This window comes from Podarcis muralis, chromosome Z (assembly GCF_964188315.1).
Source record: "Podarcis muralis chromosome Z, rPodMur119.hap1.1, whole genome shotgun sequence".
NCBI classification, from domain to species: Eukaryota; Metazoa; Chordata; class Lepidosauria; order Squamata; family Lacertidae; genus Podarcis; species Podarcis muralis.
In genome coordinates this window covers 25,742,246-25,759,957 of record NC_135673.1, presented here as the reverse complement: position 1 = coordinate 25,759,957, position 17,712 = coordinate 25,742,246, and the positions used below count along the sequence as shown (strand labels likewise).

General features: G+C 43.3%; 1 protein-coding gene across 3 annotated transcripts in view; it reads left to right on the top strand.

Moving 5' to 3' along the window:
• The window catches only part of COL4A5 (collagen type IV alpha 5 chain), a 136,170-nt gene that overhangs the window by 75,298 nt on the left and 43,160 nt on the right, over positions 1 to 17,712 (top strand). For all 3 annotated transcript variants that reach the window (XM_077922419.1, XM_077922420.1, XM_077922421.1), the window contains 12 exons: positions 529 to 661; positions 2,154 to 2,327; positions 2,664 to 2,747; positions 3,874 to 3,966; positions 6,100 to 6,170; positions 6,278 to 6,469; positions 8,371 to 8,539; positions 10,059 to 10,151; positions 10,243 to 10,347; positions 11,214 to 11,311; positions 12,414 to 12,564; positions 12,990 to 13,103. In XM_077922419.1, the coding sequence (XP_077778545.1) occupies positions 529 to 661; positions 2,154 to 2,327; positions 2,664 to 2,747; positions 3,874 to 3,966; positions 6,100 to 6,170; positions 6,278 to 6,469; positions 8,371 to 8,539; positions 10,059 to 10,151; positions 10,243 to 10,347; positions 11,214 to 11,311; positions 12,414 to 12,564; positions 12,990 to 13,103 (1,477 nt within the window). The remainder of the gene's footprint in view (positions 1 to 528; positions 662 to 2,153; positions 2,328 to 2,663; positions 2,748 to 3,873; positions 3,967 to 6,099; positions 6,171 to 6,277; positions 6,470 to 8,370; positions 8,540 to 10,058; positions 10,152 to 10,242; positions 10,348 to 11,213; positions 11,312 to 12,413; positions 12,565 to 12,989; positions 13,104 to 17,712) is intronic.

The window sequence follows — 17,712 nt, the reverse complement described above, 5'->3', positions numbered from 1 at the left end:
AATGGAATGTAAGACGCGACGGCGCATTTGCGCGGGTCGCGTTTTGCCACTTCCGCGCATGTGTGTGACGTCATTTTGAGCTTCTGCGCATGCGTGAGCGGCAAAACCCGGAAGTAACACGCTCCGTTACTTCCGGGTTGCCATGGAGCGCAACCCAAACGCACTCAACCTGAAGCACATTCAACCTGAGGTATGACTGTATATTACATCGGCTACCAACACCACCCCCTGCCAAAAAACCCTTACAAATATATACCAATACACAGCTTTTTTTTGAAAATGAGCATGGTCTTAAAATGAATAATACTTACAGGTATTTTGAAGATGACCTATTATCTCTTTGCAGGAACCATCCCTTTGTAAATATCTATCCCAGTATGCTAAAAAATGATTCCAGTTTTCACAATACACCATGATCTCCACTGGTTTGCTCCCAGCCTCCGTGAAACATAACTAAGTACTAATTTAGCTTGATAGAATCTCTATCCTTTTCTGTGTGTGTAACTTTCTTTTAATGGAATATTCCAGGCAATTCTAAGGCCAGATACTGGAACAACGGTGGGACCAAAAGGTAGTAAAGGGTTGCCAGGAATCCCTGGAGACAAAGGAGAACGTGGATATCCAGGCCAACAGGGGCCACCTGGCCTACCAGGTTCACCAGGTAAGACCCTCGAGTGTCTGGAGCATTAGGACCAAACACACACGAAGCGACTTCTCCCCAAAGCCAGTTGAGGAATCAGGGCTGATTTGGATTGCACCCTGATTTTGTTCTGGATTCGACCAAATCAGTTGCCCATCATCCCTAGTAGGAATTCTGTTTGTTTGTTTGTTTTGAGATATTTTATAATGTGACACCAGCACTCTCCTGCAAGGATCCCACTGCCCTGCTTAAAGGTAAAAACCTGGGATCTACTGGAATCTTCTCACCATCCAAGCCCGTAGTGATAAATCAGACAAGTGCAAGTGATTTTAAAGTATTTAAGCTACAGCTATAACAGAACTGACAGAGTAGAGAATACAAAATAATGCATCAAGGAGTAAATAACACAAGCAAAGGTTCTGATATGTCCTTCTTGCTTCTCTCCTGTGCTTACTTTGACCGCATTCACACCTGACATATAAAGCACTATGTTGCCCAGGCATGCCCAATATGCCTTACTTATGTTGTAACTTCCTAACTGCTTTTCTATGATGTAGTGTCCCCATAATGCAGAGACCCCTTGGTTATAATTATGCTGCATTAGATGCAAAGACAGGGGGACGCGGGTGGCGCTGTGGGTAAAACCACAGTGCCTAGGACTTGCCGATCGTATGGTCGGCGGTTCGAATCCCCGCGGCGGGGTGAGCTCTCGTCTTTCGGTCCCAGCTCCTGCCCACCTAGCAGTTCGAAAACACCCTTAAAGTGCAAGTAGATAAATAGGGACCGCTTTATAGAGGGAAGGTAAACGGCGTTCCGTGTGCTGCGCTGGTGCAGGCTTGCCAGAGCAGCGATATCAGACTGGCCATGTGACCTGGAAGTGTCTGCGGACGGCACCAGCTCCCGGCCTCTAGAGTGAGATGAGCGCACAACCCTACAGTCTGTCAAGACTGGCCCGTACGGGCAGGGGTACCTTTACCTTTACCTAGATGCAAAGACACACACCTACTTTACCTTGGCCTCTCTGATGGTTATGATTATTTATTATTGATGTTATATATCACATGCAGTTTGGCTCTTTTCCTTGTGTGTTGGGCAAAACCAGGGGGCGGAAAGAAAACCCAGAGTTGATTTTAAGTATATTATAATAACCAAAAGGCTTACATAGAGGTATTTGTAGAAGCCCTCTCACTCCCAAGTTGATCTTTTAAATGTATCTTTCATCACCCACAGGTGTGTTTCATTCTCTCTCTTATACAGCTTGAATTTCTTGTGTTTAGCTGTGAGATTTCACACCTGTACAACCCAAATGCTGGAACAACGGTGGGACCAATGTGCCTGAAACTCTTACTTGCTAGCCCTTGTTGGGAATGCCCATTTTAAATAGTTGCCTCTTGATAGAGCAACTTGCAGAAAAAGATGCTTTGCTTCATTGCCTGGTTGGTTTCCCTTTGCTTCCCTCTAAAAGCGTCCTAATTTTGAATTACAAAGATGCTGAGATCTTTTCTCATTGCAGGAATTCCAAGTGTTGGCTCTCCTGGTACTCCTGGTTTTCCTGGTGAGAGAGGACAGAAGGGGGATCAAGGCCTTCCTGGAATCCCAATCCCAGGGCCACCTGGAAATGATGGACAACGAGGCTTACCTGGCCCCCCTGGGCCCCCTGGCCCCCCTGGAACTACCATTCCACCCAGTAAGTAATGTTTTTTTGTCTATAAATCAGTGGCTAAAATGCTCTTCATTTGCGGAATGGCTAGCTGGGTCTTCAATACACGCAGTCTCAAAGCTTTTAGATGGTTCATGAATTCAATCCCTACCAACTCCAGGTAGGACTGGGAAACACGCGTGTCTGAAACCCAGGAAAGCTGCTGCCAATCCGTGTAGACAATACTGAGCTAGAAGAACCAGCTTCCTAAGTAGCTTGTCAGTCTTACATGGGTGGATGGAAGATGGAGCAAACTTACTGAGCTTTGGCTCATCTACCCATAAGTTCTCTTAGTTCTTGAACTGCATTTGCTTTTCCTTTCAGTTGACAGACTCTGTGAGCGAGGACCCCCTGGCATCCCAGGACTCCCAGGAGAACAAGGATTTACGGGGGAGAGAGGCCAGAAAGGTGGGTTCCCACAATGCCATTGATTTTTTTACTTGTCTTTCATAGGCTGTGATCCAAATAGTGGTTTAGGTTCATGTAAGGATATTCCACTGGTCCAATCCCAGTTTAACTTCTCTCCACCCACCATCATTTTACAGACTTCTTCTGAAATTCCATGTAGTTTCCAAAGAGTTATCCATGTGATTTCTTTGGGTGGGTGGGACTGTTTGACAAAGGCATATCTAAAGCCTTCTGGAGGTCACTAAACTAGTTTCATCTAGGCATGCTTCAGGATGCACTGATAGGAATTTAGTTATCCACTGGATAACTAAATGCTCCAGTGTAGTTTTTGGCTTTTAAAGGCTATCAAAATACATTCAGAAATGGTTAACAGAAAATCCTATTTAATATTTTAAAAATATGCCGATATTTTTAAAATCTAACATTAATGCAGAAACAGAATGGAATAGACATAAATGTGATACAGGCCAGGAACTTGATTTCCCCTCCCCCTTTTCATCTTTGTATCCTGTCCACTGTTTTTAGAGCTTATTCCACCAGCAAAAGATGTGAATTGGAACAAGCATCGTCAGTTTTAAAGCTTGTTTTGTATGTGGATGTGATGACTGAATGTGGTGGATCTAGGGGAGACATTTTATATCACAGACTGTATCCATTGGCTGTAAAGTTTTGATTGCTGTTTTGTAGTGAGATCTTGCAAGATATCTCAATGTCTACATAAGTATCTAGTGTTTTCTGTTGAACTTTGACTGCTAATTCAGGCTTTCTGCAGGTACGTATTTGTAAGAAACCAGAGCTATTAAGCAGAGTTGTGTTGATCTGTCCTGCAGGGTACTTTACTCACACTTGGAGCAGGGTTTCTCTTATTTCAAGGGAAGTGTCGAAGCAGGGAAGGTGGAGTTTGAGACTAAGCTGTACTTAAGGAAACAGTGCATAGTTAATTTATTGTGCCTGAGTACCAGACAGCTATTGCTTTTCCATGAGTGCACAGACTGCTACTCCAGTTCTCCTCTAATACTTAGGGGTGCATGCCGAATATGTACAAGAAGTCTGCATTTGAATACTTAAATGTACTCATACCCATAGGAAATGATACTCACCTCTTTATTTATGTCTTTGTTTCCAGGTGATAAAGGAGACACCTGTTTTAACTGCATTGGATTTGGCACTTCAGGCCCTTCAGGGGAGAAGGGAGTACCAGGTTTACCTGGAAGCCCAGGTATACAGTGGCTGCTTCCAGCCTTTATCCACCTTTTGATTATTCAGATTTAGGACTATGTTTTGATTTGTTTGCTTTACAGTGATGAACCGCTTTCTAAACAACAACTGTGTATGTGTATTGGGGAAACCATGACACACTACGTGTAGCTAAGGGATAAGTGTTTGCATGTTGAGGTCCCCAAGCCACCCCTAAATAAATTCACACTTCACACCATAATTTTTATTTAAGGTTTTTGGCATAATTTTTTTGGCCACAACTTTATTAAATACAAACAATGTGAGTGGTTGCTTAGGCATTGGTTACGACTATCTGTCCCCACCCAGGAACAGAGCTGACATCCACAAGCCTGCAAAGTCAGTAAGGGAAAACATTTTATGGGGAGTAGATGGAGCTGGGTACCAGACCCTCACCTCTCCCCAAATGCTCACAGAGGCTCTTACGTGGCCCTATCCCCCTTTACAGGGGTGCGGACAAAAGTATGGTGAGCCCCTGGATTCCTTTAATGGAATACCCTTGCAGCAACAGCATTGGAGGGGCAGGCACACCCAATCCATACCCCTCCACCAACCATTTTTTTCTAAAACCAATGCCTAACCACAACCTTACAAGTTGTGACGATTTGCTACGCAGTAGGCAAAAACCAAATGGCACCAGCCAATCAGCCAAATGGACAAAATTCCTACCAGGCCCCTGCCCCAAAAGCAGACGACCCCATGACAGGCATAGCAAGGTCAAAATGTAACAAACACCCTAAAATTAGGGAGGGTTGGCAGTGATCCGATGCGCGCAGTGAAAAGAGGAAGCTCAACGCTGCGTGCAGGGAATATATTCAACTCAGGCTGTCACTCAAAATTGGCAACATCAAACTCTCCCTGGCAACCTGAGGAGTCCAATCACACTTTGGGTCAACCAAAACCAACTTGCCCAGCAACAGGGGATGTCTGGTTAACCCCACCACAACCCGTGCTCTCCATGAAGGAGAACACGCTTTGTGGGCATATTTATGCACAAAGCAGGCAAGCTGGTTAATATTCTAGTACATCTGCTCACAGATACCTTTTGGTATTTGAATATCCCACAGCTTATTTCCTTTTCTTGCGGTAAGTTTGATTGCTAGCAGAAGCAGGACCAATGCTTCCCACATGCCATGGTAGTACACCACTGTGGAATCAGACCACCACTAAGGATAACTATGAGATTTTTTCCATCTGAATTTCATCCTGGATTTGGATATTCCAAATCACCTGACCTTGTTTCCAGAGTGGTATGTGTTTTCAGATTGCCTTTCCTCCATTTTTTTATATTGGTCAGACGACTGTGCATGCAAAGTACGCCAGTTTTTGGTTTGCATCTTTGCTCTGTCTCTCTCTCTCTCTCTTCTTTTTTGCACAGATGTGCATTAATTTGATCACAGTTCAAAAAGGAATCTTGAGGTGACAATGCAATTGCACCAGGTCTCCCTTTTTGTGCTGTCATTTAACCAATGCACACCCTAGAGGCATGCAAAATATCCGGATGCATCCCAACAAAGAACCAAAGTAGGAGTGCTTCAGACAGATATAAGAAGAACTCTAGATGTGGAGAGAAGGGAGTGTGAGACCTGTTTTGGGACTGACAGGTCTAGTTTCTAAAGAGAGGTGATGATTTTACCAGGGCTCTCCAGTCAGAGTGTTCTACACTCCCCTAGGACATGTGCAACTGGGTTATGCAATCTTCCTTTTCACACTGTGTTTATGTGCATAGGTAGCCTATTAAAACGGAAAGACAGCAACTGAAATCTGTCAAACTACAAATTCTAAAATAAGTTTTTAAACCCACCCCCCCAGTTTAATTGGAAGGTAGATCATGGGGCAAAGCAGACCAAGAACCACATGCAGTGGAGGGGTTTGGGATCTGCCCATCCTTAACTGCCACTAGCCATAAATCATCCCCTGGACTAAATCTAGGAAACAGTCAAATAGCCTTTGTAGTGACTACAACGAGCATTGCATCATTCCCCTGTGAGGTTTTCTGGGAGTCTTCTAACATACTGTCCACAAAGAACACTAAACAATTTGCATTGCCCATGTCATGCGTAGGCCGTTTTCTAGCTGCTCTCACTGATTTTTCCCTCCCTCCTTTCATGACCAGGTTCTATTGGTTTTCCTGGGCCGAAAGGTGATAAAGGAATCCCTGGCCTTATTGGTAGTGTTGGACCACAAGTAAGCACCATTAATTGCTGTTTGTTGGGAGCATGGGGTTAGAGGGAGAAAGTAGGGGGAAATATGTGCAATCCTAATTACTGCAATAGTTAAAATTCTTTATCTAGGGTCTTCCCGGCCCTCCTGGCTCTCCTGGACGTCCCGGTGCAAAAGGCGATCCAGGTGATGTTCTTGCTTTCCCCGGATTGAAAGGCGAGAAGGGGAACCCTGGCTTCCCAGGCCCTCCAGGTCTGCCTGGGTTAGATGGATCTCGTGGACAAGATGGACTGCCGGGTCTTCCTGGGCCCAAGGGGGAGCCAGTAAGTGAATGTGAAATCATTGCACTTCCATTTTGACCAAGTGTAATTTGAGAGTGTTTTAAATGCTAACAAAACGCAATGGTCATTGAGTACTTAGCCAGTCTTCTGATGGCTCCCAATATTGGCAGCGTCAGTGATGGCTGGGGCCCATTGGGACTGGAAAGTTGGAAGCCATGGAGGTCAACAGTAGGTGGAGCCAAATCCCATGACTGGCAGAGCCAGCTAATTCTAGTTTTGTTCCCATCTGCCTGTAGATGAATTCTGCAAGGATAGCACTGAGGGTAGAAGTTGCATTCTACACCATATGTTTAAAGCATGATGACACCACTTTAAATAGCAGTGGCGTCCCCTAAGAAATTCCAGGAGCTGTTAAGAGTGCTGAGAGTTGTTTGGAGATCCCAATTCCCCATACCCGAGCTATAATTATCAGAGTGGTTTGACAATAAATACTTTTTCAAAGGGAACTCTGGGAATTGTGAGGAAAATAGGGGTCTCCTCTAACATGACTCAGCACCCTTAACAAACTACAGCTCCCAGAAATCTTTGGGGAAAGCCACTACTGTTTAAAGCATCATCATACTGCGTTAAATGTATGGTGTGAAGGGAAAAGGTGACAGGTGATGCCACCTCCTGACATGGTTGTAAGTAGGAAGTCAGGCAGGTGGAAGCTGGTTGTGTGCAGACTGTGGTTGGTGGGGCAGTGCGCCATTGCCCCAACCTCCACTGGTAAGAAGTAACATTAATAGGTGCAGCTTTTACATACTATGATAAACTGGCATAACGTCCTCTCAAATGCACAGGTGGGCCATATTCCCCAAGGCAGTGCTTGCAGTGTGACTCCATTCTCTTTCAAGTTGAATGGCATTTTTGCATCTTAGCCTACTGCCAACCCACAGCTGCCATTGCTCAGTGGTGGGGGGCCACTGCTTTGCATGCAGAAGGTCCCACATTAATTTGCTTTTAACTCTGATTTGTGCAAATTTGGCGAAGTAACTAAAGAAATAATCTGCCATAGCAGATTACACACACACACACACACACACACACACACACCCCTTTGTGGCTGATATTGAAAGAGGAAAAGTAATTCTAGTACTAGCACTTGCGAAAGGCTTAAATCAAATAATACTGTAATCTGTTATTATGTTATAAAAAGCTTAGATGTGTTGTGTGTTTTTGCAACCAAGTCGTATATAAATTGTGTTAAATAAATAATTAATGATGTTATTATTCCCATTGGGCCTAAATATTTGTTATTTCCTTTATATGAATTGCATTTTTTCTTATTTTGTTGTTTACAGTCCTGAGCTTCTTTGGGAGGAAGGGCAGGACAGAAATTTAATAAAACACATGTTAAACTGTGTCATTAATGGATAATACAAAACTGTTAATTTTATTTAATTTCCTCTGAGTCTGCATCCATATTAGTCCTTCTTATCTGAATCCTAAGGAAAGTCACTGAAGATTACAATTGCTTTGTACATTGCAATCTGCCCCACCCACCCCAAATTGTGGGGACAAAGAAGAGAATGGCTATTTCCATTATGCACTCATAATCTGGTGGACCAGGTTTGATTGCCTGCTCCTCCACATGCAGCTGCTGGGTGTTCTTGGGCTAGTCACACTTCTTTGAAGTCTCTCAGCCTCACTCCCCTCACAGAGTGTTTGTTGTGGGGGAGGAAGGGAAAGGAGATAGTTAGCCTCTTTGAGACTCCATTGGGTAGTGATAAAGCGGGATATCAAATCCAAACTCCTCTTCTTCACTTGCCTTGGGTAGCTTCCCATAGGCATATGCCTGGCCCAATCAGATTTCAAATGAGCTTCATTCAATCCAAGTGTTGGGGGTGGGGGATGGAGTGAGCTACAAACTCATTTTACCAACTTTCCCCTTGTCATTTTAGGGTGGCATCAGTTTCAAAGGGGACAGGGGACTTCCTGGTGATCCAGGAATTCCTGGTATTCCTGGTGATCGAGGGCCTCCAGGATCTCCTGGATTTGGCCCACAGGGTCCCCCAGGCCAGAAGGGCGTTCAGGGTGTTTCAGGGCGCTCAGGAGCCCCTGGAGGTCCAGGTAAGTTTCTTTGTCTTATTTGACCAAACCACAAAAAGGAATGTTTGCATCATTGGGTCCAACAGGGTTCATCCTTGCTAACACACACACACACACACACACACACACACACACACACACACAATGAACTCTAAAATGATCCATTTCATGAGATGATCTGTTGTTGCCGCAAAGCTTTTTGTAACTCATCATTTAGCTTGTTTAAACCTTGGGGACTTCTTTTAACTTTTGTAGCTGAGTTATCTAAAGATGATGTAAAGATAGTGTCATCAGGTAAGAGAAAGATCAAAGCTGTCTTTTAAAACAATTATATAAACACTTGTACAAAGCCGTGCTTGGGAATTCCAAGAAACCAAAAGAATCAGTGCAGTTTCAAAAGATTCAGACTGTCATCTTGTTTAAAAATGGTGTCCCAACTGTATTTAAACATTGACAAAAACCTGCTCCTTGATCCATCCTTGGCACCTTAGTTAAAAGGATACAGTGGCAGATAATGGGACAAACTCTTTTCTGCCTGAGACCCTGGAGAGTCAGTTGCCAGAGTAGACAATAGCAAATAGTCTGACCTAGTGTAAACACAACATCCAGGATGCCTCTAGTCTACATGCACAGCAGAATGAGTTGCTGGGGTTGCCTCGGCCACTTCTGACCGCATGTGAGAAAGACTATAATAATTTGTCAAAATGCATAACAAACAAACAGCTTTCTGAAAGATATTGATGATGGTGATAATGAACATGTATGTATTGCCCAATACTACTACTAGTGATAACAATAATTCTTATTAGTATTATTTACATTTATACACTGCCATTAATTTGGTCCTCTGTGCAGTTTACAACATTCAGAAAATATGGGATACAGTTGAAAGGGGGAAAAAAGCTATAAAAGCAATTGCAAAAAATTTAAATCAGCACATAAGCTATCTAAAAGCCAGCAGAAACAAGGTAACATAAAATCAACTTAGAATCAGCATAAAACCTGTAATGGGGAAACAATTTGGTACAATAAGTTAAATACCAGAAATGTATGTCTGTTGTAAATTAAAAGACCTGGGAGAATTTGTGGTGATGATATGATATGTAACCTGTAGATGAGATTCAGACCATCGACTGGAGTAAAATGAACCTAATTCATGCACTGTCAGCATCCATGTGAGTCTGCTAATGAAGGAAGGAAGTGCACAGTGGGAAAATGTGGCTCCTTCCCACTCCAACATTACCCTAGGCTGGTGCCTGGAGACATCAGTTTGGGAAGTAACTTTAGAAAGCCTTAAGCAACTTAAGTCCTGTATACTTGAAGGACCAACTGCCTGAACTCTTATATTCCAGCTCAATCACTGAGATAATCTGTAGGAGCATCGCTGGTTGTCCCATGAGTCAGTGAGGTTGATTTGACAATATGAAACTGAGCCTTCATTGTTAATAGCCCAGTCTTGTGGAATGCTCTTGCAATAGATATCTATCAGGTGTTGTTGGTTTTGATTTATAAATGTTTGCTATTATACATCTACCTTTAGGGCCCAAAGGGGAACCTGGACAAACTATCACAGAAACAGGATCTCCAGGTAACCCCGGCCCCCCAGGCAGAGATGGTGAAGTTGGCCTTCCAGGTAAATAAATTTGTTGTTTTCCCAAGTGAAATACTATTATTTACATTTTTGTAGTGGGGTTTTTTCCTAATCCAGTTGTTCCTGTTTGCAGGTGATCCTGGCCAGCCAGGGGCACCTGGATTGCCAGGCATCCCAGGCTCAAAAGGTGATCCCGGATTACCTGGCATTGGACTTCCAGGCCCACCAGGACCCAAAGGTTTGTCTCTGTCATATTCTATGATGCCAGGGTGGTGTGCTGGCAATATGTCTATAGTTAGTCTGTGGAGAGCTGGGTTTAAAACCTTGCCCAGCTGCAAATCTCCCGGGGTGACCCTGGACCACTCACTATCTCCCAGCAATAACCTACCTTCTTGTGATGATGAAAGAGGTCCTGCTACATAGGCCACCCTGAACTCTCCAGAAGAAATTGCTTTTGGACCATAGACGTCAGAAAAACCTGATACTCCCCTGTTGGGTTAAAAAAACCAAATCTGTCTGCTACAGTAGTCATGTGTTTAATTTTTAATTGGTGTGTTTGTATTTTTGTGGAAATTCTGGCCTTTCAGAAAGGAAACAAGAGATTTAGAAAAAGTTGGGATTTATCGTTAACTGCCCCCACAACAACTTGTCTAAATCCATGTTTTAGATATAAATAGCTGGTTAATCATATCTGATTGGTTCTATTTGGAGATAACGGCAGAATCGGGATATGGGAGAGAATCCCATCATATGAAAGGACTGAGCAAGAAGATCCTAAGAACACAAGAGCCCCGCTGGATCAGACCAAAGGCCCATCTTGGTCCAGCATTGTGTTTATCAAAGTGGCCAATCTGCTGCCCCAATGGGAAGCCTGTAAACTGTAAATAAGGGCAATAGTCCTCTCCAGCTGTTCTTCCCCAGTGACTGGCACTCAGAGGCATCTTGCCTTATTAATCCATCTGCAATGTCAAAACTTTAGCAGTCAATTTGATTTGAAACAAATTGTGTTAACAAACGACAAAAACAGAAGCTTGCAGAATGCCTTTTGAAGATTGCTGATGCTTTGTGGTAGTGAGCTCCAAACCCTCTTCTTTGTTCTTTTAGGATATCCTGGGTTGCCAGGCCTTCCTGGTGTACCAGGAAACCCTGGGAGAGCAGGTCAGGATGGACCTCCTGGACTTCCTGGATTAGCAGGACAAAAGGTCTGTAAATGGGTTCTCTCCATTTGCTTGGGATGTTATGAAGAACTATTGCATGCAATAAAAAGAGTGGGGTTGGACTTTTCTGACAGTGCAAGAATGGTCAAACTTCCTGGTCCTATAAGTTACATTCATAATGCTTATATGGTTAAGTACTAAAAGATTGTTTGTTTGTTTGTTTGTTCGCTTGCTTGCTTGCTCCTGCCCAAGGTATGATAGGGGATTAGTGGTTGGAGTCTTCAGTACTGCCTCCAGTTAATGGGAGTTTAAAATTAACTAACAGGCACTTGGGTACCAAGTGGGAACCTCACAAATGCTAAAGGTGTCCAGCACAAAATTCCTATGCCTCTTTCTCTGTAATTTACTATGCATTACCCACTCAAGACAAACTACTGTGCTGGCAAATATAATACACTTCTGTAAAAGAAAAAGTTATAGCCATATACTTTTTCTTCTTCTTCCCCATAATAGTGAAAGGGGGAAGCACAAAACCTCATTCTGCTGGATCAAAATTCAGATTTGGGCCCTGAAAAAATTGGACAGCCTCTGAAGTGTTTCAGATCAAATAATGCTCTTTCCAAAGTATTGAATTAGGGTCTGAATCAAATCTTGTGGTCAGTGCACACCCTTAGTTTGTACTATTAACCACAGTTTAGAATGTTAAACCATGGTTTGAACTTACAAAAATATTGCAACCAAGTATGGTTTAGACCTGTTTGTCTGCTTTCCTTTCCCATCTACTCAGCACTCATATTTCTGTTGTTCAGCAGTAACCATTAATATAATTTATTAATTTAGACATCATAAAAGCCAGAATGATAAAAAGTGATGGTTTGGAAAACTCACTTTGAAGCATGGCCTCTAGTTTATGGCTTTCGGGCCAATTGCAAACCATAGTTTGCTAATTCAAACATAATGTGAGAATGTAGTTAAGCTACATTAATTGTTGCTTGGTGTGATAGCTGAATTATCAAGTCAAATGTATACTTATACCCCATTTCAGTAGTTACTGTAGTCAAGAAGGGTTCACAATAAATATAAAAGCAACAGGAACAAAGCAAGAATGTTCTGAGTTATTGTTTGACTCTCTTTCTTATATTGCAAGGGGGACCGTGGTTTTGGTGTTCCAGGACCAGCTGGACCACCTGGGCCACCGGGTTTCAAAGGAGCACAAGGTCCCAAAGGTGATTCCGGCTTTCCAGGAAACCCTGGCCTTCCAGGACGGATAGGTTTTGATGGAACTCCAGGGCCTAAAGGTACAGATACTGCTAACTTTATGCTGCCAGTCAGTGCAGACAATACTGAACTAGATGGGCCAGTGATTAGACTGTATCAGGCAGCTTCCTGTGTTCCTGTGCTTATGGAATGTTGTGCTCATAAGCACTTCTGTCCGGTCTTTGTTAAGATAGATCAACTCAATGCCATCTGTGGTTAAGTAAGCTTAATCATGGTTTGATGTGATAGGTGACCTGACAAACCTTGGCTTACAGTTCCCTAAGTTACCTGTATTGGAAACAGTGGTTTTGGAAACCATGGGTTGTGCTACCTATGACTTGGCATATCTTAAATTGAGAAACTGTAATTAACTATCAGTGTTCTGCTTCGTTGAGACTGGTTGAAATTAGATCTTGAAATGTTTGCAACCTTTTAAAGATTTGATTTGTTGGATTTTTCTTTCCAGGTGACCCGGGGCTACGTGGCCAACCTGGGATACCAGGACCTCCAGGGATTCCAGGGATTGGCGGCCAAGGCCCACCTGGGGCTCCAGGGCCTCCAGGACCTGTGGGTCCACCAGGTAGGTCTCACAACAACTGGCCTGTAAATGGCATGATCCCAAATCCAACACATCAGAGTAGAAAATGAGGAAATTCAGACTGACCATCCATTTGACTTTATTCCATTATTCCCTTCCATATATAGCCTAGAGTTTCCCCAAACTTTTTGTTGCACTGAACAGGCTGAAGCGAGCCCTAAAATAATCAATATGCTTATTGCCATTTGGGCTGCTTTAGAATAGCTGGCCCATACTTACATGAAGCAAAATTATCCAACAGAACATTAGTAGTTCCTAACTGGACTCAAGAGAGGCTTAAACTCTTCATTGTACCAGTGCAGATCTAGAAAGAACTGTTACCTTAGATCACAGTCACCTGCTTCCTGACTTCCAGTTGTGAAATTTGTTCAACAAAGTTTTTTTGTATTTTATGAATGAATGAAGAAGATTCTGGATCCTGATTTTAGGTGAATTCTCAATGCGGGATTCAAATGATGGTGTGCCCTTAACATATAAATTATTATAATAAAACTTCTGTCCACAGAAAGCTAGCAGGTAATGGGGGAAAGCGTTCTAGCTAAGCCTTCTCCCTAACCTACTAGATTTCTATGCAGACTTCTTAAAAATGAACACTCCATCCTGTAGCCATCACAACTACAGTCTGAAGTCGCACAGTCTAAACATAGGCTGAACCACAATGAAGTGAGTGAAATGGGGTGCTTAAAAGACTTATAAGCATTACCCCTTCTACTTTGAGGGCAATTGAGTGGTGTACTGAAGGAACTTTAAATCCAGATATATGGAGTGTCATCACAAGGACATTGGGTTGCAGTCAACATAACTTCTACTCAGAGTACACATAAGCTAGTCATGGCCATTAATTTCATTGGGTCTACTCTGACTAGGACTAGCATGCGATATACAAACCATTGTTACTGTGGCACAAAATCAGACTGCAGATTCAGTGATCTGGGAGTAAGCCCCATTGAACTCAGTGGGACTAACTTCTGAGTACATATCTTCAAGCAGAGGCTGGGCAGCTAAGTTGTTATTGATGCCCTTGTGCTTATTTCCCTGCACTGAGCTGGAGGTTGAACAATATAAGATTACAAAGTTCTCACCAACTCTATGAATCTATGGCAGAGTTTTCCAAACTTTTCATGATGGTGACACACTTTTTAGACAATCATCATTTTGTGACACAGTAATTCAGTTGTACTAGGAAACTGGAGGTTAAACTAACCCGTTTCCAGTCCCGGGAGGAGCCCAGGGAGCTTTCGTGTGATGCACGTATGCACAGCAGCCAACAAAAAATGTGTCACAACACAGAGTTTGGAAGCTCTGATCTATGGCTATAGCCACACTATACATTTTAAGTATTGTTATACCACTTTACGTATCATGACTTCCCTCAAGAACTGTAGTTAGGAGACCCTTTTCCTCTTGAAGAGCTACAATTCCCATGGGATGGGGGATTAATTATTAAACTACCCTGGGAGCTATTGTTCTGTGAGGGGAATAGGGATCTCCTAACAACTCTCAGTACCCATAACAAACTACATTTCCCATGGTTCTTTGGGGGAAACCATGGCTGTTAAAGTGGTATAAATGTATGGAGCTGATGTTGTCATAAATATATGGTGCTGTTGTTGTTCCACTATCAGTCTCTAACTGTACCTTGAGAAAGGTGAAATTATTGGCCTACATCAAATTTCTGTCTACCATGGGCATAATTTGCTTCACCTTTATGGTGTCCATAGATTATCCTTCCCCTCTTCTGTATGTATAGTTACCTCACATTTAGAAATATTTTTAATGTCTATGACATATATATAAGATATGCTTATATTTGGGTTTGTTTCACAAACGTGTAATCCATTGTAAGGTGAAAGCATTGTTTCTCTCCCTATGATTTCCCCGAGTCGGAATTCTGTTTTTCCTGTCATGATTATCTCAGAGGGTGTTGCAGGGCCACACTGCTGGGTTTGTGGACAAAGATGGCCTTCTGTAGAGGTGCCCTTTGCCTCCACACAGGCCATAAAATAGAAAGGGGGGAGGGAGAGAGAGGAGAGCTGCCAATACGGTACAAGGAAAAGAAGAGAGCCAGATACTGTACACAGGAGTATAGCTTCCTCTTAACAGCAAGCCCAGGTGGCGAGTGCCAGCCAGTTAAGTTGCTGAAACAGGACTGCTGAGAAACAAGAGGGAGCTATCAGCATGCTTTCAGGAATACAACTGATCTTTAGAAATAAGAACATAATAAGAGGAAACATCCCTCTACCCAAAGCAGCCTGAGGGCTGAGCCTGTTCAGTGGTGATTGAACACAGAATGTCTATTGAACCAGAAGGGAAATAAGCAGAAAGTAGTAGGGGGAGGTCATGCCCTGCTTGGGGAGAATGGTTGGCTGGAACTTCCTTTGGGAGGGAGGAAACACTACGTATAACATTTTTGCTTCAGGCCCCACTTTTACTTTGCTAGTTAGGCCTAGTATGTTTGGAATTAGGATCTTGTTTGGGTGCATGTGTAACAACAGCAGCAACCAAACTCAGCCTTTCATCTTTTGTATTTACTTTGCCGCAGAGGCCACATCCACTCCATACATTTAAAGCAATATCCTTCCACTTTAAATAGTCATGGATTCCCTACCACAAACAAACAACAACTTTGGAGACAATAGTTTGTTAAGGATGCTGAGTTTTGTTTGGAGACCCCTCACCAAGCTATTCCCATCATAGAGCTACAGTTCCCAAAGTTCTCAGGGAAGAGGGATTGGTGATTGAACCACTTGTAGCTCCGTGAGGGGTCTCTTAGCAACTCTGAGGGCTGTTAGCAAACTCCAGTCCCGAGGATCATTCCTTGGGGGAAGCAGTGTTTAAGTGGAACAGCTTTAAATGTAAGGTGTGGTTGTGGGCTACTAAAGACAGGGATTATTATTATTTATTAAATTTATGTATCACCCTTCGGCCAAAGATCACAGCGTGGGATTGGTTGTGCTTATTACAGTGTGCCTGAAGATCCTAATTCAAAGTACATTGGGCCTAATCAAGGATACTCCTGTATACCTGGAGGTCTCCTCTTTTCCTTGTATATGTGGTCCCAACAATCCCTATGGTGGTAGCACCTCTTTTTCAGGTTGCTCCTATCACAGGAATAATTGCAGCTTTGTATACACTACCCAGATGCCATGTTAATGACATCTCTATGAAGACCCAGCCAGGAGCCCAGCACACCTCCTGAGGCAGCCTGCATGGGCCTTGCATCTGAACAGGCCCTGAATCTGCACTGCAATAAACCACAATTGAAATGTTTGTTGTTCTTAATTAAAATAAAATATGAGCCACACTTTTGGCTACAAACTGCTTTAAGTACATGTTTTGGTCCTTGTGGCACACACCTTCTTTGCTGTGTTGCATGACTGCTCATCCACCTCTTGTTGATTTTAAAGATTGTTTACACCAATATTGTGCAAAAACATGAGCTGGAATATGTATTTCAAGAAAATCCATGCCTTGGGGTCTAAGTGTTCTGCATGATCACAAGCTTATTGCGAAACAGCCATTCCAGCAACCATCCAGCATCACATTCTTAATGGCTTTCATTTAAAAGGAGGGGGCTAACTCCCATAAATGTCTAGCATTCATTGCAGAGGAGAGATGAGACTGAAAAGGCCTAGGAAGCACCTGCAAAGGGTTCAGTTACAGTGAAGGAGGTCTTAAGGAACCCATAGTCGCTGCACAGTAGACTTTTGAGAGATCATCAGGTAGCTGAGCTGCTGGCAGTCTTGGCAGGGCATTTGGCCTCATAGGCCAAGGATAAGAGCCCTCTGAATCTGGGACACAGGTAATCTGGCCTGCATTAGGACCAGAGATGACATACTGGGAAAACGATATTTTTAGGCCCAAGGGTGAGGAATCCAAACCACCTGCCCCACACCTTGTATGTGACATCAGGTGTGGGGTTGGTAGTGATGAAGTTGGGTTGCCTCTTTGTGGAGCCAATCTCTGCAGAAAGTAGGGTTGAACTCCACGTTCAGTCCTTGCTTGGTTACCATTTTCACCCGACACCCATTTCCACCCCAGCCTCATGGACCGACTTTGATAGACAGGCAGGACCATTCACCTGTCAATCACCTGATGTCATTTTGCGATCAGGTGATTGGCAGGTAGGTGGTCCAGTCCTCCTGCTAAAGTTAGCCTGCAGGATGGGAGGAGATAAAGATCTGTCTCATTGGGCAGAAAAGGTTCTCCACACCTGTTCTAAGCATTGGCTAAATCCCTGAAGTGAAGCAGAACATTTGGGAAGGATTCTGCCAGAAATCAGCCATTGAGGAAGGCTAGTGGAAACTGGCAAGAAGCGAATAGAAAGCACATGACAGTAAGAAAATTCCCAGAGTTCCTCGACAAGAGGGACTGGTTGCTAAATCATTCTGGGAATTGTAGTCTTTGGGGGAAATAAATATCTCCCTCCTAACAGCTCTCAGCAACCTTTACAGTCCCTGGAGTCCTTGGAGGAAGCCATGACTGATAAAGTGGTACTAGTGTAAATGTGAGGTGCAGATGTGACCCTAGTAACTAACCCACAACTCTCTGTGGACCTTGCTTATCTCTTCAAGAAATCAAATCAAAAAGA